This window comes from Bactrocera latifrons, unplaced genomic scaffold, assembly GCF_001853355.1.
Source record: "Bactrocera latifrons isolate USDA-ARS-PBARC rearing strain unplaced genomic scaffold, ASM185335v1 scaffold_110, whole genome shotgun sequence".
NCBI lineage: Eukaryota > Metazoa > Arthropoda > Insecta > Diptera > Tephritidae > Bactrocera > Bactrocera latifrons.
The window spans coordinates 41,740-66,425 of NW_017534520.1; the positions used below are offsets into that span (position 1 = coordinate 41,740).

Below are 24,686 nucleotides of genomic sequence, written 5' to 3' on the forward strand. Positions count from 1 at the left end.
ATGTAGATATATAATAAAAATTAATTATAAAGTATCAAATTATCAAATAACGAACTTACCTCTTCAAAATCCTAAATAAACTGCGCTTTTCGTTTTCTTCTTCTTGAAAATTTAGGTATTCGTCTTTCCTATTCTAGCAAGTTAACATTACAATATGTTTAGAATGTCTATAGTTTTTCCCTATCTTACTTACGTATTCTCCCATTCAATTGAAAATTCCAGAAAATGTAACAGTGTTAGTGAGCAGCTGAAAATGTTTCAATGCTTTTGTGCAATCTGTTACCTCCGTCTTGCAGGGTATCTTGTTATGTAGCTGCTATGTTAGAAAGTAATCTGACATAATATTCATAAAATTTTTTGAACAAGGTCTAAAATATTCCTAAATGTTTATATTTTTTGAGTGCATATCTATATGTTGTTATGAGTGTTATACTTAGGTAAACAGCTGTTTTAATGTCCTTCAATTAACATGAAAAAATTTTCATTGTTGTTTTATTTCAATTTTGGTTTCACATTGTTTTTCTTTTCTGAATTTACTAATTGCATCTGTAGTTACGTAGAAGAGTGGAACTATAAGATAGTACATTGGTAACGGTACATATAATAATTCATATAAACAGAAAAAAATATTTTTTGAAAGTAAAGCCTTCAAGTCTAATATAATTTGATGAGTGTAAATTAACAATTGTTTCTAAAGTTTAGTGTGGAAGTCGTTTGAATAATCGTCATTGTTGAGACACACAAAGGTTCCAAGACAGTCGGTTAACCGAAATGAACTCGGTTTTGTATTCAGCTAAAGGTTATTCACTCATCAGTGTTCTAAACTTTTTGAGAAGGCGTTTATTGCACTTTAACTTTAACAATCTGGAAATTTGGACGACCTCCTTATTTTATTGACTGAAGTTCTAGTTTAATCATATTGACATATGGTACTTGTCTGTATCTAGGCGAACTATTCCTTTACTTTTCTTCTTCAAACAAATGCTATTTGTCGAAACCGACGACGTCGGATCACTATATCATATAGCTGCGATACAAAATGTACGATTAAAATCAAGTTCTTGTTTGAAAACTTGTTTTATTTGTTAAGTGTATATTATAGCTTCCTTTCAACCGAAGATTACGTTTTTTTTTTATTAAATCACATAATCATATATCACTGGCTAAATACTATCATATATAACTCATATATAAATTTGATTGAGTTTATGTCGGATATGTCTTATTTGATGATGATTTTAAATTAATTTTCGCCGACAGGAAGAATATATACTCGTATATAAACTAATTTACTTTATGACCTCTAATGTAAGTAAATAAGATACAATTTTAATTGCAATCCATTTACGATTTCGCCGAACAATGTTCACATTTTTGATTACATCCGAAGTTAGCCCTTCCTTATTTGTTTTACTTCATGTTGTAAAAATACATAAAAATATTTTTTTAGCTGTTCTATTATTCGTATATCAAAATGTTATTTTTTCGAGTTACCGATTTTTTTATTAAAAAGCAAATTACTTTCTGGAATTCAGTATACCTTTCATAACCGAATGTACATGTATGCACGTGTGTAATAAACACATTGCAATGTCAAATTTAAGTTCAATTAGATATGGAGTTAAAATTTCTAAATATTTCAAGGTTAAATTAAATACCTGAAAATAGACTTTCATTTTTAGGTACTTATTCATTTGTATATATTGTATGTACTTAGGTGCAATACACGTTAACACAAATTATTTTGTTAGTCAACATTTTTTTCCCGTCTGCCCAAAATATTGACATACATACGTATGTATTTACCAGGTAAATCAAATATTGTCTCAATTATCTTCTTGTTCGTTTTCTTAAAAAAAAAAATGCATTACAAATAACCGGTTTTGATTAATATGCCATAAAATTGCTTTCATTGTCAATTGCAGCGACGTAGTTAATTATTTTATCATATTTTTTTCTTATTTGATTTGAGGTAAAGAACAGCTAGACATATGGCTGATACTTTTCGATACTACACATGGTATAATAATATTAACATATACAAATACATATTTTCAAAGTTATTTGTATGACAGTTGAATTATCTTCATGTCTGGGGCAAAATATATGAGTAGTCAATAAAACGCATAAATTTGTATGCAGTTACATATTAAAAACAAATATTTTAGGCAACTTTTTGCGTTAAGTTAGAAATTGACCTCAAAGATAATCACAGCAGCAGACACAAGAGCATGGGGCTTATGGCGTATATTTGTGTTCATACAAGATTTTTACGATAAATGGTGATGATCATAAAACTAACTCAGTACTATTTGCGCGATATAACGGGCGTTGATTTTTTGAGCGTTTTATCTAAACTCAAAACTAAGCGAGTGCATACAGTGTTTTATTAAATATTTGCGGTAAAGAAACTCTAAAACATACCTAATTGTTGAACAATTAAGACGATTTTTTTTTTTGATAATATTTACATCAAAATTTATAATAGAATAATCAATTACGTAACGGGTATAGTGGTTATGATAAACTTAAGAAACAGTTATTTTTATATTAATTATTACTGAAAATTGGAGATAAAGATATACATTAATCCGATATCCATCCGATAAAGTAGGTTATGAATAATAAACATTGTATTGTTAGATTTGAGCTCAGATCTCTGGTTTCACACTAGGTGTTCAATTAAAGTGGTAAAACGGTAGTTATTCTACATACATATATGTATGTTTGTAACATATGTGAATAAGTAATATACATAAGTACATAAGTACGATGTCGCATTATCTATATACATAAGTATATAAATCTGTAATACCTGAATATAGAATTATTTCAGTCTCTCGTATGTATGTACAATTTGTTTCGATCGGTTGGCCAAGTTTGGGCGTAATGTGGATATTTATTATAAATTTATTTCAGATATCTCTCAAACTAATATGACATACAAAAATACATAAATAAATACATATATGATTAATATGTATAATAATTTTGTGGTAATATAAATTTGGCACAAAATATTCGAACGAACATACATATATTTCCACATCCTTTGGCATATTTTTAGTAGATATAAAGTTTATTTTTTAATCAATTGTCCAATCATAAAGAAATTAAAATTAATAGCTGATTTCATTAGCAGGTAATTGAAAAATTCGTGTCGCTTTTGCTGATTCTCATGGATTTTAAGTTACAATACTGCTGAGAAGCAAATCGGTTAATATATAGCGGCTAGCTTAGTGTTATTAATTATTGCCAATTTATGTATGATAATACCAACATATGGTTCATCATTCAAAATTTGACAAAATGAAATATCTGTCCTTTCCGTGAGACAGTTTCGCTTAGCCTAGATTGATGGCTGGCTATCAATTATGACATATTAGTATTTTTGACAACCATTGATGATATAGTAGGTACGAATTTTGGTCGAGCAACGTTTTATATTCTAGAACTGAAATAATAGATGAATATACGGAATGATGTTGCATATAATATAACATTTTTGACCTACGTAGAGATTATTTTTTTAAGCGATATTTGAATTTTTCTATCGATAATAAGAAAAAATAGATAACCGTAAAGCGGAAGGCCTTCCGTTTAAAATTAAGAGCTCATGCTTAGAGCGACTTTTTTAGAGATGTCTAAAAACCTAGTTTTTAGAGTACCCAGCGTTAAAAGATATTCGTTTTTTACACACCTTAATGTACACATATGTATTTGGGTATATAGAAATCGTTCGATCTTCAAACAGTTCAATTTATACAGTGTACATATGCATAAGAGAATAAAGTTGTTGGATCATTAAATTTTGAGGCTGCACTTTTAATTAAAACACTTAAGCTTATCAGAATGCCGAAATAAATTTACGTTTATCACATACTTGTACATGTATATGTATTTGAAAATAGAAAAATAAGCAAACTCATTACTTAAAAATTATTAAAAACTTGCAAGTATTTTTTTCAATAAAAACCGTTTTATATAATTTTTTTATTTTTTTTTTATAAAAAACTTTTTAGTAAACTTTTTATTAAAAACTTTTTACTAAATTTTTTTGTTTTTTAGAAACGACATGATTTTTTTTATAATTCACCAAGAAAATTAGTTCTTCATTTTCATAGAATCAGACTTTAAAAATATTTAATCAGTAAAATTTGATAACCTTACCCTCAACTAGTGATCATATGCAAGCTTAGGTGCATTAATAATAAAAAAAATACACATATTTAAACTTTAAAGCTTACTTTCTAATAGTTTTAAGGAAACCAAAATATTTCGCATTGCTGGAAAAAATTTCCTAGGTTCAAAGTTAAGACTTAGCATATGAAATTAATAGGATTTTTCATAAAATATATACATATATGGTACTATATATTTGAGAGCTATTTTTAGAAATATGGAACGAAAGATTTCTGATTTACCGATATTTGTCTTATGTAAGACTAATTCAATAATTATAGCGATTTTCTTGTGACTTACTTGAAACAATTACGTAATTCTCTTAATATTTTTTGAATAGAACCACTTGAACTTGATTGAATCAGGCGTTATGTGAAAACGCTTTAGAAGTAGTAAGTCTAAATAAGTTTTGGTTTTGTCAAATTCCCATCAAATTTTAGGAGGTATTTTATTTTAATATCAAAATCATAATTCGTATATTTTTTTTGCTTTTTGCAGGCAACTTCGGATACCAGCTTTATATAGCAAAACAAATATTTGTAGCTATCAACACTGTAAGTGTTCATAATGAAATCAAGTACACACCTTAATGCATTTTCTTTAATAGACCAAAAACCTCAAAATGTTCATACCGGTTGCACAGTCGGCCTTTAAGGCTTTAAGACAGTCTTCACCTCGTGTTCGTGTTTTTCTTATTAACAGAAATGCCTATTCTACTCAGGTAATTTAAAAAAAAACTCATTTGCGAGCAATTTAACTTTTATTTCGACTGTCTTATTCAGGTTGAATATAAGCCAATACGCTCGGTGCTGGTTGCCAATCGCGGTGAGATCGCCATTCGTGTCTTCCGTGCTTGTACAGAATTGGGTATCAAATCGGTGGCCATCTACTCTGAACAAGACAAAATGCATATGCACCGTCAAAAAGCTGATGAATCGTATATTGTCGGTAAAGGTTTGCCACCGGTTGAAGCTTACCTGAACATTCCAGAGATTATACGTGTATGCAAAGAGAATGATGTGGATGCTGTGCATCCGGGTTATGGTTTCCTTTCGGAACGAAGTGATTTTGCACAGGCTGTCATTGATGCTGGCCTGCGTTTCATTGGTCCCTCACCGAAAGTGGTGCAACAAATGGGTGATAAAGTAGCTGCACGTATTGCTGCAATCGAAGCTGGTGTACCGATTGTGCCTGGTACAGATGGACCCGTCACTACAAAAGAAGAGGCTGTGGAATTCTGCAAGAAACATGGTTTGCCAGTGATTTTTAAGGCCGCTTATGGTGGCGGTGGGCGTGGTATGCGTGTTGTACGCAAAATGGATGAGGTCGAAGAAATGTTTGAGCGTGCCAGTTCGGAGGCAAAGGCCGCTTTTGGTAATGGTGCTATGTTTATTGAAAAGTTCATCGAACGACCACGTCATATTGAGGTGCAATTGCTTGGTGACAAGGCTGGCAATGTGGTGCATTTGTTTGAACGTGATTGCTCGGTGCAACGTCGTCACCAAAAGGTGGTTGAGATAGCGCCTGCACCACGACTACCCCAAGAGATACGCGACAAGATGACTGAGGCTGCTGTACGTCTAGCCAAGCATGTGGGTTACGAAAACGCCGGTACAGTAGAGTTCCTGTGTGATGAGACGGGTAATTTTTATTTCATTGAGGTAAATGCCAGGTGTGTACAAGAAAAAAAGTTTTTGTTTTGAAATCGCTTAATCATAAAATTATGTTATATGTTAAAATTTTGTTTAGATTACAAGTGGAGCACACTGTCACCGAGGAGATCACCGGCATTGATCTAGTGCAATCGCAAATACGTGTTGCCGAAGGAATGACTCTACCGGAACTTGGATATACACAGGAAAATATACAACCACGTGGTTATGCCATCCAATGTCGTGTCACCACCGAAGACCCCGCCAATGACTTCCAACCCAGCACCGGTCGTCTGGAGGTATTCCGTTCGGGTGAAGGTATGGGTATACGTGTGGATAGTGCTTCCGGTTTTGCAGGTGCAATCATCTCACCCTACTACGATTCGTTGCTCGTCAAAATTATTTCCCATGCCAGTGATTTGCAGAGCTCGGCAGCAAAAATGAATCGTGCACTTCGTGAATTCCGTATACGTGGTGTAAAAACCAATATACCGTTCTTGTTGAATGTCTTGGAAAATCAAAAATTCTTACACGGCGTTTTAGACACCTACTTTATTGATGAACATCCACAGCTCTTCAAATTCCGTCTCTCACAGAATCGTGCACAGAAACTGCTTAACTACATTGGTGAAGTGCTTGTGAATGGTCCACAAACACCATTGGCAACCGGTTTGAAACCCGCTGATATTACCCCACATGTTCCCGAAGTGCCTCTAGGTAAGTAAACAGTTTGTATGGTTATTTGATCTCGTAAGAAATAAGTTATTGCTTTGTTGTGCAAAAGCTTTAAAACACTTGATAGGGAGCCTCAATTATTCCTCTGCCCTATAATATATTCAAATCCAATCCTTCTCCACATATTATTTCGTGGTGAATTGGTAATAATTTAAATATGATTACTTTTTACCTCAATAAAGATAATTTAAAATTGATTTTTTTTTTTCAAATTATAGATATATTTTTTTTACTTTCAAAAGAAAAATTAAATCCATCGTATTTAACTTATTAATAAACTTTAAAATATCAATTTTAGTGTTTAGTTTTATATTTTTTCGTAATATAACTTGAAATAAACCTTATAAAAATTATTTATTATACCTATTCATTTATCACCCACGCACCCTAACCATTCCTTTCATAACCTCTTATCGTTTATCCCTCGGTTTATATCTTATTTTTTACATTTTATCTTGCCTTCCGTAGCGTCTCATAGATGTTCTAAGATTACCAATATTAACCTTTCTACTAACTCTTTCTTTACCTTAACTCTTTCCACATTCTCTCTCTCTGTTTCCTGCTTTATATGAACTTTTCTTTACTTATATCGGCTCTGCGCTAACTACATACATATGTTAGCCCTTCCATTCATACCATTATATCCAGTTAGCTTTCTTGTTCGTTCCTCTCCTTTCATTTCCCTCTGTGCTGAATTTATCCTTTCCAGAAATAGTTCTTTAATGCTGAATTCCATTATCCTTCTCTTTATTTTATCACCGCAACTTCCCACATTTCTTATTTCTTAAGTTTACGTTCATATTATTTATTACATTGCTACTCAAAGTTTATAATTATTCGACAGTTAACACTACTGTTAGTCCCTCTTCGTGTACGCGAGTGGCAAAAGTACACTCAACTTGGTTAAGGGGGTTAAGAATTGTAAGTTATTTAACTCGGCTGTGATTATGTCAGACTCTCATAATACTGTCATAATACATTTCAATTATTTTGTTTCCTAAAAAGGAAACGTCGGAGATCGTATAAAGTATATAAGTAATCCGTGACAAACTTAGTCGATTTATGATGAGTTTAGCACTGTCCGTCTTTCTGTCCATCCGTGTGTCTATATATACGCGAACTGGTCTCTCAGTTCCTGATATATCGATCGATGAAATTTGTCGAATCGGAGGGTATTGGATCTCTATTACATGTAGCTGCCAAACAAGCTGACCGATCAAAATCTAATTCTTGTTTGTAAAAATTTTTTATTTGAAAAGATATCTTCACGAAATTCTGTTGCGATTATTGTCCAAACCAACTCTACAATACCCGAACGAAATTTCGTAAAAGATATTTTTTTTATATTAAATAACCTTAATTCGATACGAAATCGTGTTCCGTTAAATTTAAAATATAGCCGGTTAAGTCTTCAGATTTATTTAAATGTATATATACATGATGCAAGAAATGCTCCTGTGAATGGTAATGTAGCTTCGGTGCAAACGAAGTTAACATTGTTTCTTGTCATTGTTCTTGTTCTTCATTGAGTGCGCTTTCTCGATCAACCATGCAGAACTCAAAAAACAGACGAGTTTTTATTGTTATCTTTTGATGGTGTAAGCTTTTGCCGTTTGCCTGCAGAAGTTGTTATCATATATTATGTTTTATATCATTTCATTAGTTAAATTTTTGTATGCTTTTGTGTTATGGTATATATAATATTACATTAATTCATATTATATATAATACATATTATTATCATTACTTAATTTTTAGTTTAGTTTGTTGCCTCACCTGTTTTCCATACAATTCAGTTTATTTTAATTTTTGTTGTTTATGTAGTATATATTAACATTTCTTTACCGCCATTTTGTTCTCCCATCTGTCACAACCTGGCTTACTCTCCTCGTTAATTTCCTTTTGCTACTTTTGTAAATATCATCATTTGCAACGTCTCATACCAAATTTGATTCAGTACTCTTGCTTTAACCCAACAACTTTTTTAACAGTTATGTTCAATTAACAACGCCTCGTCCTCTTTTCTACTATTTTAATAAAACAAATATCGCCAAATTGATTCCTCTCACTTTTCCTGCGCCTCCACATCCCCACTCTCCTTTCGCCGCTTTTGATTTTAGCGTAACTTTTAAAGAATTCTTCGTATGTATATGTATGCACTATATATACTATAAATACATAGTTTAAAGTACATATGTACGTTCTTTTGCTTACTTCTCTTTTTGATTTCTTTAATATTTCTTATCATTTTACGATTTTATTTTCTTTGTTTCATCGTGTGATTAATCCAAATATCAATCGAAAAACAACAAAATTTCTATGCAAAAAAAAAATGCAATAACATAAAAAAAACAACATCGCAAACAACACCATTTTGTAACATCACCGAATAAAAAAACAAAACTCACATGATCATGAAAAACATACGATTTTTGAAATATACATGATCACGATCACTTGAAGACCTGTCACCCGAGGCAATAAGCCGTGAAGAGCGCGGAGAAGCCAAAGGTATGTTTTGAAAATCTGCTACTTCTACTACTACTACAGATATAATTTTGAGTCATGCCGTCATGTAAATGAATATTTGGTTTAGTTCTATACATACATTTATATCACAACAACATATGTATATACATAGGTGTATTCAGGTGTGGTGCACAGCTCCATTTCTACAAAAGCAAACATCATGATAAAATGTTGTACAGAAAGTAACTTAATTGGAACAGCGTGCGCAAATTTCCAGGCGCTAAACTTAATTGGTATTCAAATTGGCCCATATGCTTGTAAAACATCAACTGATCATGATGATTCACTGATCTTAAAATGTGTTTACTTCTTTTTTCGCTTATCTTTTTCAGCGGTTTCTGGCACTCGGTACCATTGCAATTCCATTATTTTTACTACCTTAATTTGGTTTTTAATTTATTTTTTCGCTCCATACGATAACGGTTTTGAATTAGGTTATACAATACCAGTTGGTGGTAATAGAAGCGTTCGTCTTTTGCGCGTCAAACTCATCCATTTTGCATCATCATTAACATAATTGTTTGTAATTATTATTTATGCGATTTGATTTTCTTTTCAATTTCTCCACGCATCTGTTATTTATAGTCGCTTAAGCTAAGGATTTATGCTGCATGCCAAGGCAAGTGCTTTACTCCAATTTATACGGAAAAGTATGAACTAATTATTTTCATGACTTAAAGAAATTATAACGCCTTAATTAGATTCAGAGCATAATGATAGTTAGCAATAATTCTTGAGAAAAACTGAATTTGATCTTATTTTGAAATTGTGTTGCATTTTCTGACAGAGAGAAGGTAATTTACTCTAACATACTCTCATTTGAAAGAGATCTGCGAGAATACTTTCTGGTCAATTGGTCTAAAAATAATAAAAATACATATTATTATATTTTTCCATTTATTTATTTATTTCTTTTTGAGTTGAACTTGTCACCAAAAGCCTTTGGTTTATGACGTCATGAGCGAGTCTACAGAAAAATTTATGTTTACTAATGTTATGTAAATTTGGCAGTTAAATTCTCTTTTGAACAAAATTTAAAAACAATTTCATTTGTGTACCGAGTACCAACTGTGCGATTTGAGATCAAGAACTTCGTACGAAAACCAAATTTTCAACCAAATGTGAAATTAAACCAGCTACACATATAAAATATGTCCATTCACCGTATATTTGCGGAGTAGATGCCTAACTTGCTTTGAACTATACGTTTATAACTTTTATAAATAAAAAATAATAATTTACTTTGATATTTCCATGCTGATGCAGTCACCGAACCACCAAAAGGACTACGACATATACTCAAAACACAAGGTCCCGAAGCTTTCGCCAAAGAAGTACGCAGTCGTAAGAACCTTATGTTGATGGACACGTCATTCCGTGATGCCCATCAATCGCTGTTGGCGACACGTGTTCGTTCCCATGATCTGCTTAAGATCTCACCATATGTCGCACATAAATTTAATAATCTGTATTCGTTGGAGAATTGGGGTGGTGCCACCTTCGATGTAGCATTACGCTTTCTACATGAATGCCCGTGGGAACGTTTGGAGGAAATGCGTAAACGTATACCTAATATTCCATTCCAGATGCTGTTGCGTGGTGCCAACGCTGTTGGTTACACCAGTTATCCCGATAATGTCGTGAATAAATTCTGTGAATTGGCGGTAAGTTCTTTTATTATTATAAATTTATTTCTGCGACGATTGATAAAAAACGCGAAAATTTACTAAAGTTAACTCTTTCGATATACGAGGTTTGACAATTAAGTAATGAGACTGATTTTATTGCCGCGTTTGTGGTAAACCTGTGACCTTGAAATTCCCTTTCTCTTTTTCCGGCATCCCTCCTTCTCCATTGATATATGTACCATCGCTCTAGCTTATTTAGTTCGCCTGCTGCGTCAAGTTGAGTAGACGTGTGTTTGTTGTGCACGTCACGAAAATGGAAAAACGAAATCAAGCGCAAAGCGTCGCGATAAAATTTTGCGCCACATTGGGGGAAACAGCTTCGGAAACGTACGCTAAAATTGTAAGAGTGTATGGTGATAGTGCTCTTTCCAAACCAAACCAAACGCCAAAGCTCACAATGGTTGTCTCCGTGCGCCCCCCGCCCGAAAAATGCTCGCATGAGCAAGTTGAAGGTGAAAACGATGATTATTTCCTTTTTTGATAGCCGTGGAATCGTCCACAAAGAATTCGTTCCACCGGGGAGAACTGTCAATCAAGTCTACTATTACCAAGTACTCGAAAGATTGCGAAAATGAGTCAACAGGCTGCGCCCAGTTTTCGCTCATAACTGGATCCTTTATCACGACAATGTGCCGTGCCACACCGCCCTCAGCGTGTCCTAGTATTTGCCCTGTAAATGGATCGCCGTGTTGCAACAGTCACCTTATTCGCGACATGTCACCCTGTGACTTTTTTTTTTTTTTGTTTCCTAAAACAAAATCGGTGGTCAAAGGAACCCATTTTGAGTCGATTAGTTTTAGAAAATTAGTTCTAGAAATGTTACGAAGCATGAAAAACGCACTGTATAGCTGCCCAAGGGGACTACTTTGAAGGGGATGGAAGAGTTGTAGAATAATTTTCAAATATATGGTTTTTATGTAATCAGTCTCATTACTTAATTTTTTTTTTATCCATATCGATGACATTTTGCATATGTCCTTTTCCTTTTCAAGAAGCTGCTCATTTGTGGAAACCGCCAATATCGGCCCTTAGCTAAGAGCTATCATGCAAACTAACCGATCGACATCAAGTACTTGTATGGAAAATTGTTTTATTTGATAAATAATTTTCACGATCGTTGACTTCTTGTAAGGAAAACTTTTTTATTTGACAAATCATCTTCACGAAATTCGACTCATCGGACGACTTTAACTACAAAATGTCTTCCGTTATCGTTTTTTCTTGATATGATTACAAAATCTTCAATTTAAATTTGTTTTATATTAAAGAGAATTAGAGATCTCTTAGCATAATTGGTCTTAGTTCCTTCTTAAAAATACATTCGTGTGACCGCTATTTTAGAGATATTTAATAGCAGCAATTTCTTCAAATGTGTGGCTTCACTCGAGTAAATAAAGTTGTTATGATTTGAACTCATACATTACAAGCTTTTCTTGGATTAAAAATCATAAAAAAACTCATTATACCTTTTACAGGTGCAAACAGGCATGGATATTTTCCGTGTCTTCGATTCACTAAATTATTTACCTAACTTGATTTTGGGTATGGAAGCTGCCGGCAAGGCCGGTGGCGTTGTTGAGGCTGCGATTTCCTATACCGGCGATGTAAGCGATCCCGCACGTACTAAATATGATCTCAAATACTACACCAACTTGGCCGATGAGCTAGTGAAGGCCGGCACACACGTACTTTGCATCAAAGATATGGCAGGCTTGTTGAAACCACAAGCGGCAAAGTAAGTCATTTATTTTTTATCGAATTTAACCACTCTCTTATTTATCTAATAAACATACTAATTAAACAATACACTAAAATGATACTAATGTTAACCCCAACGTATCTGTATTATCTTTTCACTATAATACTATAGATTACTTATCACCGCAATACGCGATAAGCACCCCGATATCCCAATACACATACACACTCACGACACTTCAGGTGCCGGTGTCGCTTCAATGCTCGCTTGTGCCGAAGCGGGCGCTGACGTTGTTGATACAGCGGTGGACTCTATGTCCGGCATGACATCGCAGCCCAGCATGGGCGCTGTGGTGGCGTCGCTGCAAGGCACACCGCTCGACACACAATTCGATTTGCGTGATGTTTCCGAATATTCAGCTTACTGGGAACAAACACGCACACTTTATGCACCCTTCGAATGTACCACTACCATGAAGTCGGGCAATGCCGATGTATACCTCAATGAAATACCCGGCGGTCAATATACCAATTTGCAATTCCAAGCATTCTCATTGGGTCTGGGTGACTTCTTCGAAGATGTTAAGAAAGCTTATCGCGAAGCGAATTTGTTGTTGGGTGACATTATTAAGGTGACACCATCATCAAAGGTTGTTGGTGATTTGGCGCAATTCATGGTTCAAAACAAATTGAATGCCGAACAAGTGTTGGATAAGGCTGAGGAATTGTCATTCCCCAAATCGGTGGTGGAATTCCTACAAGGTTCAATCGGTATACCACATGGTGGTTTCCCCGAACCATTACGCTCACGTGTGCTGAAGGATATGCCACGCGTTGAGGGACGCCCCGGTGAAAATTTACCTGCTTTAGATTTTGAAAAACTTACAAAGGAGCTAAAGGAATCTCATCCCCATATTAGCGAACGTGATGTTATGTCGTCGGCGCTTTATCCAGCTGTAACCGAAGACTTTTTATACTTCCGTGAGAATTATGGACCAGTTGATAAACTAGATACACGCATCTTCCTTACTGGACCCAAGGTGGGCGAAGAATTTGAAGTTGCCATTGAACGCGGCAAGACTTTGAGTTTGAAGACTCTGGCTATGGCTGAAGATCTGACACCAAACGGCGAGCGTGAGGTCTTCTTCGAGATGAACGGTCAACTGCGTTCAGTACTGATACGTGATAAGGAGGCCGTAAAGGTGAGTAAGCAGGGGAAACTAAGAATATTGAAGTCGTATAAGTGAACTCTGTTTTGAATCCAGCAATTATTGTTTGATAATGTTTTTGATATTTATGTATTTTTTTTTTTCATACACAGGAACTTCACATTCACCCTAAAGCCAACAAGTCGAACAAAAACGAAGTGGGCGCACCCATGCCGGGTACCGTGATCGATATTCGTGTAAAGGAGGGCGATACTGTTGAAAAGGGTCAACCTTTGGTTGTACTTTCGGCCATGAAAATGGAAATGATTGTGCAAGCACCAAAAGCGGGCGTAGTGAAGAAGCTAGAGATCATCAACGGCATGAAATTAGAAGGTGACGATTTAATTATGCAGATAGAATAAAAGTCACGTGCCACAAACCACTGAACTACACACAAACATACATAGATGCTCTCAAAACTATTGCTTAGACCGACTGGTCAGCTAATATAAATTATAAATGTAACTATAATATTTGGCGGTTTAGCTGGTCGCAAGCAAATACTGATATCTACTTAAATAAAGGAAACTTACAAGCATAAAATTAATGTGAATGTAGAAAAATCAAATGTTACAATTAATGTTGATATTTGTAGTAAATCAAAGGAGGAAAATGTTATATACAAGCATACATACTTACATACATACAAAACGGGAAAACTAGATACTTAAATATCTACTATATATTTATGAATATTTACCAAACCGTCATACATATATACATAATAACGGAACTTTCGGTCAAAACGAAATCTCTCAGAGAAAACCTTGGCTGTTTAATGCAAAAAAATGGCATTGTCAATTTAAGAAAAATAGTAAAACTAATGTGCATACAAGAACTTACATACATAACACACACAACTTCATTTTAAAGTTTGAACTTTTGTACCTTCATAGAGAATTTATATAATATGTACAATACCAATAACAAATATAAAACTTAATACTGTTATTGCTAATTAACGCAGCAAATGCGAAAAAGTTTTTGTAAACAACATTATTTTTTTATGTATTTTATGAGCAAACCGTTTTTACGCACAATTTTTTGTTCCATTCCGACCCACTGTGCAATTGACTTGAATTGTATATATTTTGTTAGTATACAAGTGAAAACTGCAAACAAACACATACATATATGTAGATATTTTCAAAAGACAGCTCCTAACAAGCTCAGACATGTGTACTTTGTTAGCAAATGTTAAGTAAAAAGCTAGCTTTTATTGTAAGTGATATATTGAATTCCTTACTTTTTGTATATGTGCATATATAGAGTGTATTAAGTTAAGAATTACTGTAGTGAGCATATTTTTTATAGAAATTCTGTTGATTATTCGATAGTTTTTATTTTTGATATCATGTTTCGTTAAAGTTTCATTAAAACAATTTAAAATATCTTTCAATTTATTAGAATGCAAATTAGTTTAAATAATTTCTGTAATGTAAAACATGTAAAAAATGTGTATATGTTTGAAATTAAATAAAGAAATGTTAATAAAAATATTGCACATATTTGCATATACATATTGTTATTATATTTTCACACTCTTTTCTGGATCAAAAGATAGCGAACAGTGTAGAACAGCCTATGCTCCTTCAGTATTCATAAGACCGCGATTATGGCCTCAAACCCTAATCAAAATCCTCAAACGCTCGCCGGCAGATCCTGAGGTAAGGACAAGGACACATTGTTGGCAATACACAAGGCAATCGGTCTTGTGGTAAAGACACACAATGCACTCCTTTCCAAGTAATTTCTGTTGGAAGATTTTCGCAGAAAACCAGATTACGGATGCAACAAACTCTAAACACATACAGTCCGCCATTCACAGTGGAGCCGTCAACATCTTCGTTTAACCACCATAGGTTACCACGGGAACTTAGGGTGGCTCTGGTTCTACATTGAAATTCGTTCTGGACATTGTATCAGGTTGAATTCCAACCTATACAGAATCGAGACAACATGCCAAACATATGTATGTCCACCGTAGAATGAGTCTCCGTAAGTTACTTATTACCTCTTTGCATGCCCCATGAAACCAACTCACTTAATCCCTTTCTCTCTTTGGTCCGAACCCGTCGAAACTGCTCATTTCCTGGGTTTACTGTTACATGTTACTTTCCCCCAAGCAGGGTCTAAAGGTCAACATGCCGATAAATCTAACAGACCTCTCCCTATGGTACGACTCAATCGAAAGAGTACAATTTCCTATTGTTAGATGATTTCGATGAACCTTACCATACAAGCGATAATTGGTTATCCGCTCGAACAACAAAAACAACATAATCGCGATATTTTTACGCACGGAAGCTAAAACATTGCTCGCCGCACCAGACCGCCTATTTAACAGAAATTCGGTTTCTAAATGACACAAAATTTTTTTAAATTTTTACAAACTGCAGTATTCATATTACTTGAGTAAACATAATGATATAATAAGTATAATCAAACAACACCTACACACTAAATGACACTAAATTTGTTTAAAATTTTTACAAATTCCAGTATTCATATTACTTGAGTAAACATAATGATATAATAAGTATAATCAAACAACACCCTAAAAATTTCGTTAAAATAAAATCTTTTGTTTTATTCATAATAATTGTACATTAATGTAAATTTGCTAACATTGATTTTTATGCAATATTAGCAAATTGTACACCAATCAACTCCATTCGAAGTAAATATATATACATACATATTTAAATGCCATTGACGATGAACTCGAGGAACATCAATTCCTTGGTCAGCTCATTGACACGTTTGTGGTGCCGCTGAAGGTATGGCGTAAGCACCTCCACTACATTACGCATGCCAGGCACGCCATGTTCAGTAGGCGCGCCAATGCAGTCACTCAGTAAGTAATGTAAAACAAGATTCGCAATTTTACAGTGCCGTGAATTTGTCGTCCATGCTTTCGCATGCTCCATGAGAGTAACACGTTGATCACAGTTCAATGCATTAATTAACTCACGAACAGGCTCTGCGTTACGTTCACGCACGTAGTCGCTCAGAATGTTGTAAGTTGTTTTAGGTTTGCTTAGTTTTAGCGCCAACATAAAAGCTTTTCTCAAGTTTTTCTTCTGATGTAGCAGCGATTGCAATGTTTGCTCTTGTTGCACCACCTCGGCACGTTTTTCAATTTCATCATTTCGACATACCGTTGTCACATCTTGCCATTGTATCAATTTGGAGTCTGCACCGCCGCTATAAAAGGATTTACCACTGCGTGTGGATATTGCTAGCGACCAAATGCGATCTGTATGCGCATCTAAAGTTTGCACACATTCGTTTGTTTTTATGCTCCACAATTTCAGTAGACCATCAGATGCTGCAGATACTACATATTTGCCATAGTCAATGAATTCAGCACGTAATACGGTACATTCTTGTTCGAACCGTTTAATACAAGTTAGCGTAGCTAAAGACCAAAGGCGTAGTGTACAATCGCTAGAAGATGTTAGAACGACTTGATCGGCTGGGGAGAAACGCACACACCAAACTCCACGCGTATGACCACGTAGTGTACCAATCAATGCATTACTGTCAGCGCTCCACAATTTGGCGGTTTTGTCTTGCGATGCCGTGGCCAATAACTTATTATTTGGTGAGAAACTGACGCTATTCACTTCTTTGTCGTGAGACAAAGCTGAATACTTCAAATTGAAGGAGTGTGGAGCATCCTTATTTTTCTTCAAATTCCAGACTTTAAGGCTGCCATCTTGTGAGACTGATGCAAAAAACGCTGCGGTATTACAACCAAATGCAATGCAACCAATTGTGGAAGTGTGACTGCTGTTATTGCGGCCCACACAGTTGAGTGTAAACGAATTTGGATTCACTCTCCATAAACATATGCTAAGATCTTTGCCGGCTGAAAGCAAGAGGTTAGTACCTCCAGCGGCTGATAACGTCATAACGGTGTCATTGTGACCACTCGCAATTTTGCAATTCATATTAGCTTCGGTATCATACATTTTAATATTTTTGCTGTTAGACGCTACAGCTAGGAAACGGTCATTCTCACCCCAAAAGCAAATATCCAGTATTTCATCATTGAAGCCGATTAACTGTTTTGCACATTCTAGCTTATTTGCAGCTACACATTCGTCAGTGGCTTTGTATATCAATATATTTTGTTCCACTGTAATCACAGCCAATTGTTCAGAGCGTTTACAATGTAATAATTGGCGAAATTCTTGGCTGGTATCTTCCGTCAATGTTGTTAATTTCGATGTATTACAATCCACCAATTTTAAAGCTCCCGACGCACATGATACAACTACGTTAAGAACATCTGGGCTATTATTATTTTTAACTAAGCACGCTACGCCCTCTAATTCTTCAAACATTGGTATAACTTTATGTTGTGATGCATCAGCAAGACGCCATACAATTAAAACTTTGTCCCGACTTACAGATGCCAGGCAATCGCAACCATTTTCACCGCCTAAAAATGTTATAGCCGTAACTTGCGAAAGATGACCACGCATTTGGCGCAATAATCGCTTTTCAGCATAATTCCAACAATATATCGTGTTGTCAGCACCAGCGGCATACACCTCTGTCCGCTTAATATCTGGATGGAATGCTAAAACCAGTGCAGGTCCACTAAATTCTCGTAGAGCACACATGCATGTACTATGCACATAGTCCCATATGCGCAATGAGGAATCAGCCCCACTGGAACATATAATATTTCCGCATGTGCTAAATTGTACTTTCACTATTGGACCTTTGTGCTGACTTTTCCACAATTTAACAACCTTTCCAGATTCGACAGACCATAAACGCAACAAGCCACTACGGTGAGCAGTTACAAGCAATGTATTATCAGGCGAAAGTGAAAAACAAGGAATTTCATCTTCCAACTGATCATCTTCGTTCCTTTCTATTTTATTACCCGGCGTTAAGTCATTAGTACTGTAAGCACGTACAAGTTTACCAGTAGATACATTTATGGCAGAAACTTCCGTGTTGTTTAAGCAATATATGCATTCACCATCTTCAGACCAAACAACGTCTCCCCCACCATAGAAATTGCTGAATTTCGCTGAAACCGCAAAACTATTGCAATTACACAGATATATTATTTAGCATTGTATATTATTCATAAAATATTACTGTTTCTCACCTTTTCTCACACAAACCTGACATAATCATATTTGAACACTAACAAAAATATGATACTTTCAAGTCACAACGTGTGAACTACAGAGGCACTCATAAGATTAAAAACTTAAGATTTTTTATTTACACAGATGTTGCAGGGTGGCTGTGATATTCCATCGATCACATTTTATAAAAATAAAAAAATATTTTAAATATATCGATACAGTTGAAGCCGCTTTTGCTGCTACACCCCAAAAGAAGAATGAATTCTCGCCTCACAACTCATTTCACGTGTCTACAGAAATTAGAGCATTAATACAGAATAATAGCGGGATTCTGTAACCAGTCTCTAGTCTCTATTTGAGACATTTTGTGGTAAAATCTCAATTTGTGACTAGTTACTATTCACTAAACAGTCTCTAGCTTTAGTCTCCAAATATTGCCTCAAATTTGAGACCTGGTAGTTAGCAAGTCACAAAAGCAAAAAGAACTCTTGTCTGCCATTTTGAATATACTGAATAGAGATCACCATAGATATTAATCGATTGTCGTTTTTTTATATTTTGTAAGCAACTCAAACACGAAAAGGTTAAAAATAAATAAATTTTACATACATTTCGTTAATATTATGAAACGAAGTCAACATATATTTTTATTTTTTATTGATAATTATGTTTTTTGACTATGTTATAGAAAATTTAACATTTGTTATCGACATATTTATTTTCATTCAAGTACAAAAACATCTCTGAATAATGAAATGTAATAGAGTTTGTGACTATCACTTACAGAATAGCAAAATCGTCTCAAGTCTCAAAAATTGTCTCTGTCAAATTTAGAGACTWGATACTGTATCACAGTACAGAATCGCACGGTAAAAGACGTTTACGAAAAAAATGGCAACCAGCAGAGATCCAACTGACAAGACTATTCTAAACAAAGCCACAAAGGAGCTAAAAGAAAAATTAGCTGATTTCAAAAATAAATCAATATCTGAATATATTGTGAGTTTAAATTACATATAGAAATAATGAAGACCATAAGATATGGAATGCTATTAAATACATAAAACGGCCTAAAAAAAGAAATGTACCTATCAAAGACAGTAACAACCTTTGGTGTAGAACAGATAAAAGTAAAGCTAATGCATTTAGTAAATACCTCGAAGTAACTTTCACTCCTTTTGATAACAGTGGCAGGAACAATGATGCTGAAATATTAGAATTCCTTGACATAGCATGTCAAATGTCTTTACCTCTCAAGCATATTACACCCGCTGAAATACGTTCTGAAATTGAGAAATTGTCTAACAAGAAAGCCCCAGGATATGACAAAATTGATGCCAAAATGCTTACCTAAAAAAGGAATTATGTTGCTAACACTTATATATAATCCTATTTTAAGCACACATCGTGCTGAAATTGAGGTGGTGCCTAAACCAGCTAAATCTGAGAACGAAATTACTTCATACAGACCAATCAGTTTGTTGTCTCTATTCTCAAAAATATTTGAAAAAATATTTTTGCGCAGAGTATTGCCAATACTAAAAGAGAATAAGTTGATACCTGAACACCAATTTGGGTTTCGTCGATATCATGGTACTCCCGAACAATGCCACCGTGTAATTAATTACATTATTGATGCTTTAGAACGTAAAGAATATTGTTTAGCTGCATTTTTAGACATACAATAAGCATTTGATAAAGTTTGGCATTATGGTCTACTATACAAATTAAAAAAAGTATTCTCCTCTCAAGTATATCAAATTCTCAAGTCCTATTTAACAAGCAGGTCGTTTTATGTAAAGATAAATGACGATACGTCTGACATAAAATACATAAATGCAGGAGTACCACAGGGAAGCGTTCTTGGCCCTGTACTATACACTATCTTTACATCTGACATTCTTGAAACTGAAAATGTATTAATTGCTACTTACGCTGATGACAATGCTCTATTGTCGTCAATTCAGACGCCAATTGAAGCAACTAATTTCGTGCAAAGAGAATTGAACCAGATACAGACTTGGTTAGATTGCTGGAAAATGAAAGTAAACGTGAGTAAATAAGTACACGTTTTATTTACATTAAGGCGAAGCGACTGCCCTCCTTTGCTTTCAATACTATTCCTAAAAGTGATAGCGTTAAATACCTCGGCATGCACTTGGACAAACGACTAACATGGAAACAGCACATATAAGCCAAAAATAAACAATTAAAAATAAAAACCAAACAACTTTATTGGCTCCTTGGATATACATCGCAGTTACATCTTGAAAATAAATTACTATTATATAAATCTATACTAAAACCTATATAGACATACGGTGTGCAACTTTGGGGCACTGCTTGTAACTCAAATATTGAAATTCTACAAAGATACCAATCGAAAACTCTAAGATTAATTACAAACGCGCCTTGGTTCATAACAAATAAAGCCATTCATTCAGACCTGAATATACCTTTTGTTAAAGATGAAATTAAATAAATAGATTGCAAATAAAATGTATTTAACAAAAAAAAAAAAATATATATATATATATATATCGATTTATAAAGTTCACTACTATCAAAAAATCAGCAGAAAAAAATTAAGAATAATTTCCTAGGTAAAACAAAAAGTTCCTTATTACAAAGATGTCAAGTAGACAATTGTAATAGAGTGGTCGCTGTAGGTAATTTTCCAGATGGTCGTGAACTGCATTCGAAAAGAGAGAGCACCATGTCCAAAATATTGGCGACTTCGTACATGGTTATACCAATAGTTTATGGACGAAGCCATCGAGCTTCTGCGGGCTCATTTCTGGGAGATAGTTCGATAAGTTCAATGTCTACCCGTGATCGAATACAAGCCATTCCGCGAGGATTGGCGTATCGCCAAACAGCTATTTACGGCAGGCGATGGCCTCGTTCGAGAGATTCAAGTCTCCGGGAGCGGATTTTTTTTTATATTTTTTTATTTATGTTGTAACTATTTTGCATAACAACAAAATAGGAAAGTATAGCATTGTCGAGTTTTACAGTTAACTGTAATTTAAAAAGTATAAATAGTGTACTTAATGACAAAATGATATAATATATAGTCAAATGGTTTCATAAAAAAAAGCATTGAGTTTGAAAAGCCTAATAAGTAGTTATATTAACTTAATTAGATCTGTGAAATGAATATTTGTATCAATTATGAATTTATGTAGAAAAATAGGTTGAGCAAAACATTTTTCAGGAGAGGAAAGATTATGCCTCCAAAATTTGCAAAGAATTGGTCACACGCAAATGAGAATTGCAAACATTTTGAATATGTTCGAAAATTTTGTGTTTGATGCCCTTAAATTTGCGAAAAATAGAGCGACCACAAAAAATGCATAAGTTGATCAAAATATTGCTAGATTCTCGAGGCGCGACCTGATTAACTCCGCTGCAGTCATACAAAAAGAATTAGGAACACAAATTTCTTCAAGAACGTTAAGTGTGACGTTAAGCAGACGACTTGTGGAGAAAAATCTCTGTGACACATTGTCCCGAAAGGTGCCAATGCTGAGAAAACGGTATTCATAGAAGCACTGTTATTCCGTTTCCATATCGACACATTTATCGTGCGATTCTGTACTGTGATACAGTATCAAGTCTCTAAATTTGACAGAGACAATTTTTGAGACTGTAAGTGTCACAAACTCTATTACATTTCATTATTCAGAGATGTTTTTATACTTGAATGGAAATAAATATGTCGATAACAAATATTAAATTTTCTATAACATAGTCAAAAAACATAATTATCAGTAAAAACATAAATATATGTTCACTTTGTTTCATAATATTAACGAAATTTATGTAAAGTTTATTTCTTTTTAACTTTTTCGTGTTTGAGTTGCTTACAAAATATGCAATCGATTAATATCTATGATGATCTCTATTCAGTATATTCAAAATGGCAGACACGAGTTCTTTTTGGTTTTGTGACTTGCTAACTACCAGGTCACAAATTTGAGGCAATATTTTGAGACTAAAGCTAGAGACTATTTACTGAATAGTAACTAGTCACAAATTGAGATTTTACCACAAAATGTCTCAAATAGAGACTAGAGACTGATTACAGAATCCCGCTATTTTTATGCTATGTTCGTACCGACATTGAAAACATCTTAAAAACACATTTGTGGGTTGTGGAATCTAAGTCGTTCGGGCCGACAATGTGTGTTTTCGATGAGTTTTCAGTGACAAATATTAAAAGCGGTATTCTCTTACTCTTGCAAGATTGCACGATGACACAAAATGCAAAAATCCTTTACCGAAATATGCAAAGCCAAGAGAGCACCCATTGCAGAATCTAGTGATATATGATGGCAGGAAAATAAACATGGGTTTTGGTCTGACATATTTTACAGCCATTGCAATCAATTTTCTGCGTGTGTTTGTTGTTATGCCGTTGCACCAAAGGGAACATTCTGCAATTTCTACACGGTGCAAGATTTTGCAAGAGCAAGAGAATCGCCCTCATATGAGAATATCAAGCGACAGCTGTATTTGTATGTGGATTGTAAACAAATATCAAGTGACAATTTAGGGCCGGCAAAACATGTCTTCCAAAAACATCGATTAAACTAGAGCAGACACCGAATATAATGAGTGGAATGTAAGTTTTCAATTAGTTTTCCGCGAAAACTGTGTTTTCGTTTGACAGATTTTACATGGACGAAAACACAAGTTTTCGTGCGAAAACCAGTTTTTGCCACGAAAACATGTTTTCATTGTCGGTCCGAAAACAGTATTAGGGTGAAGCTAAAAAATAAAATAAAAATTCGGCATTCTATGATCTGAATGCAACATTACAGCAGGAACAGTGAAAAACGTAGAATCCGAACCCGACTCAGCTGATTCGTTCTATCTTATGGGCGCGCAATGTAAGTGCACAGTGAAAAACGCTACTCCCTTCTCTCTTTGACGTAGGATGACGTGAGAATTCACGGCATTTGGATTTTTGCTCTGGAAACGTGGCAGCTGATTGCTCTCTCACAACGCAGAGTTGCCAATATCTATATACTGTAGTAATTATCAACTGTTATAATTCAATCTGTTCAATATGTTTGAAATTTTCTAAAATAAATCAAAATTGAAGTCGAATGCTATTATTTATAAATATATGAACTATTTTTAATAGTTTGTTTCCAGTTTTGATATTTTATATTATAAAAAATTGTGAATGAAAACATAGATGTGTACAAAACTATATATGCGTATTGAGCAATACACACATTGTTTAAAAGAAAACAAGCAAATATGGCTGAATTCTGCGTTTTTGCCACGTTGTCACTGTTCACACATTTTGCCGATGAGGAAGGAAAAGGAAGGAAAGCAGTAGCGTTTTTCACTGGTTCTGCTATTAATGTGATAGGTAATAACGGTTAGACGTGACTCCGAAGTCCAAAAATTAAAACAAAAATGTGCATCCGCTACACGACTATAATACAATGGTTTGAGGATGTGGGACCTATTTTTTGGATATAAGAATACATAGACCGCTATGTATACATTAAAATTTTAGATATGGTCATACTCTCATATGCTGAATGGAATTCGCCTTGCATTATGGCAATTCCAACAAAAGAACGACTCGGGCAATTGGGTTTCAGATCATGGTCAGAAATAAAGGGATGTTTAACTTATTCCAGTATGAGAGCGCCTCAAAATTAGCCTTTTATATGACATTTTTCATTGTAGCCAGATCAGAAAAAAAGCTATTTTTTGGGCATTTTAAATAAAATACCCAATTCGCATTTTCCACACCACCTATGAGGTATGCAAAAGGGGGCGTAACCGAAGTTATTTTTGGGTGCTCGGTTCCCCAGTAGGCCTATATCACCCATTAAAACTTTATTTACATAA

The 24,686-nt window shown here is 34.4% G+C and overlaps 2 protein-coding genes across 8 annotated transcripts in view; one reads left to right on the plus strand and one right to left on the minus strand.

Moving 5' to 3' along the window:
* LOC108973546 (pyruvate carboxylase, mitochondrial) overlaps positions 1–14,794 on the plus strand; it is a 33,889-nt gene extending 19,095 nt beyond the window's left edge. For 6 of the 7 annotated variants that reach the window (XM_018940896.1, XM_018940914.1, XM_018940911.1 and 3 more), the window contains 9 exons: positions 4,681–4,736; positions 4,790–4,903; positions 4,965–5,854; positions 5,932–6,551; positions 9,033–9,080; positions 10,365–10,762; positions 12,262–12,521; positions 12,657–13,686; positions 13,806–14,794. In XM_018940896.1, coding sequence (XP_018796441.1) covers positions 4,805–4,903; positions 4,965–5,854; positions 5,932–6,551; positions 9,033–9,080; positions 10,365–10,762; positions 12,262–12,521; positions 12,657–13,686; positions 13,806–14,054 — 3,594 coding nt within the window. In that variant the 5' untranslated portion in view covers positions 4,681–4,736; positions 4,790–4,804 and the 3' untranslated portion in view covers positions 14,055–14,794. The remainder of the gene's footprint in view (positions 1–4,680; positions 4,737–4,789; positions 4,904–4,964; positions 5,855–5,931; positions 6,552–9,032; positions 9,081–10,364; positions 10,763–12,261; positions 12,522–12,656; positions 13,687–13,805) is intronic. The other variant, XM_018940937.1, reaches the window with a different exon arrangement.
* Positions 14,795–16,256: 1,462 nt separating this feature from the next.
* On the minus strand, positions 16,257–18,907 carry LOC108973386 (transducin beta-like protein 3). Its single transcript, XM_018940635.1, has 2 exons — positions 18,827–18,907; positions 16,257–18,759 (listed from the first exon to the last, which is right to left on the minus strand). The coding sequence occupies exons 1-2, from the start codon at positions 18,853–18,855 to the stop codon at positions 16,395–16,397; spliced, it is 2,394 nt and encodes a 797-aa protein (XP_018796180.1). The 5' UTR covers positions 18,856–18,907; the 3' UTR covers positions 16,257–16,394.
* Between the last annotated feature and the right edge of the window lie 5,779 nt (positions 18,908–24,686).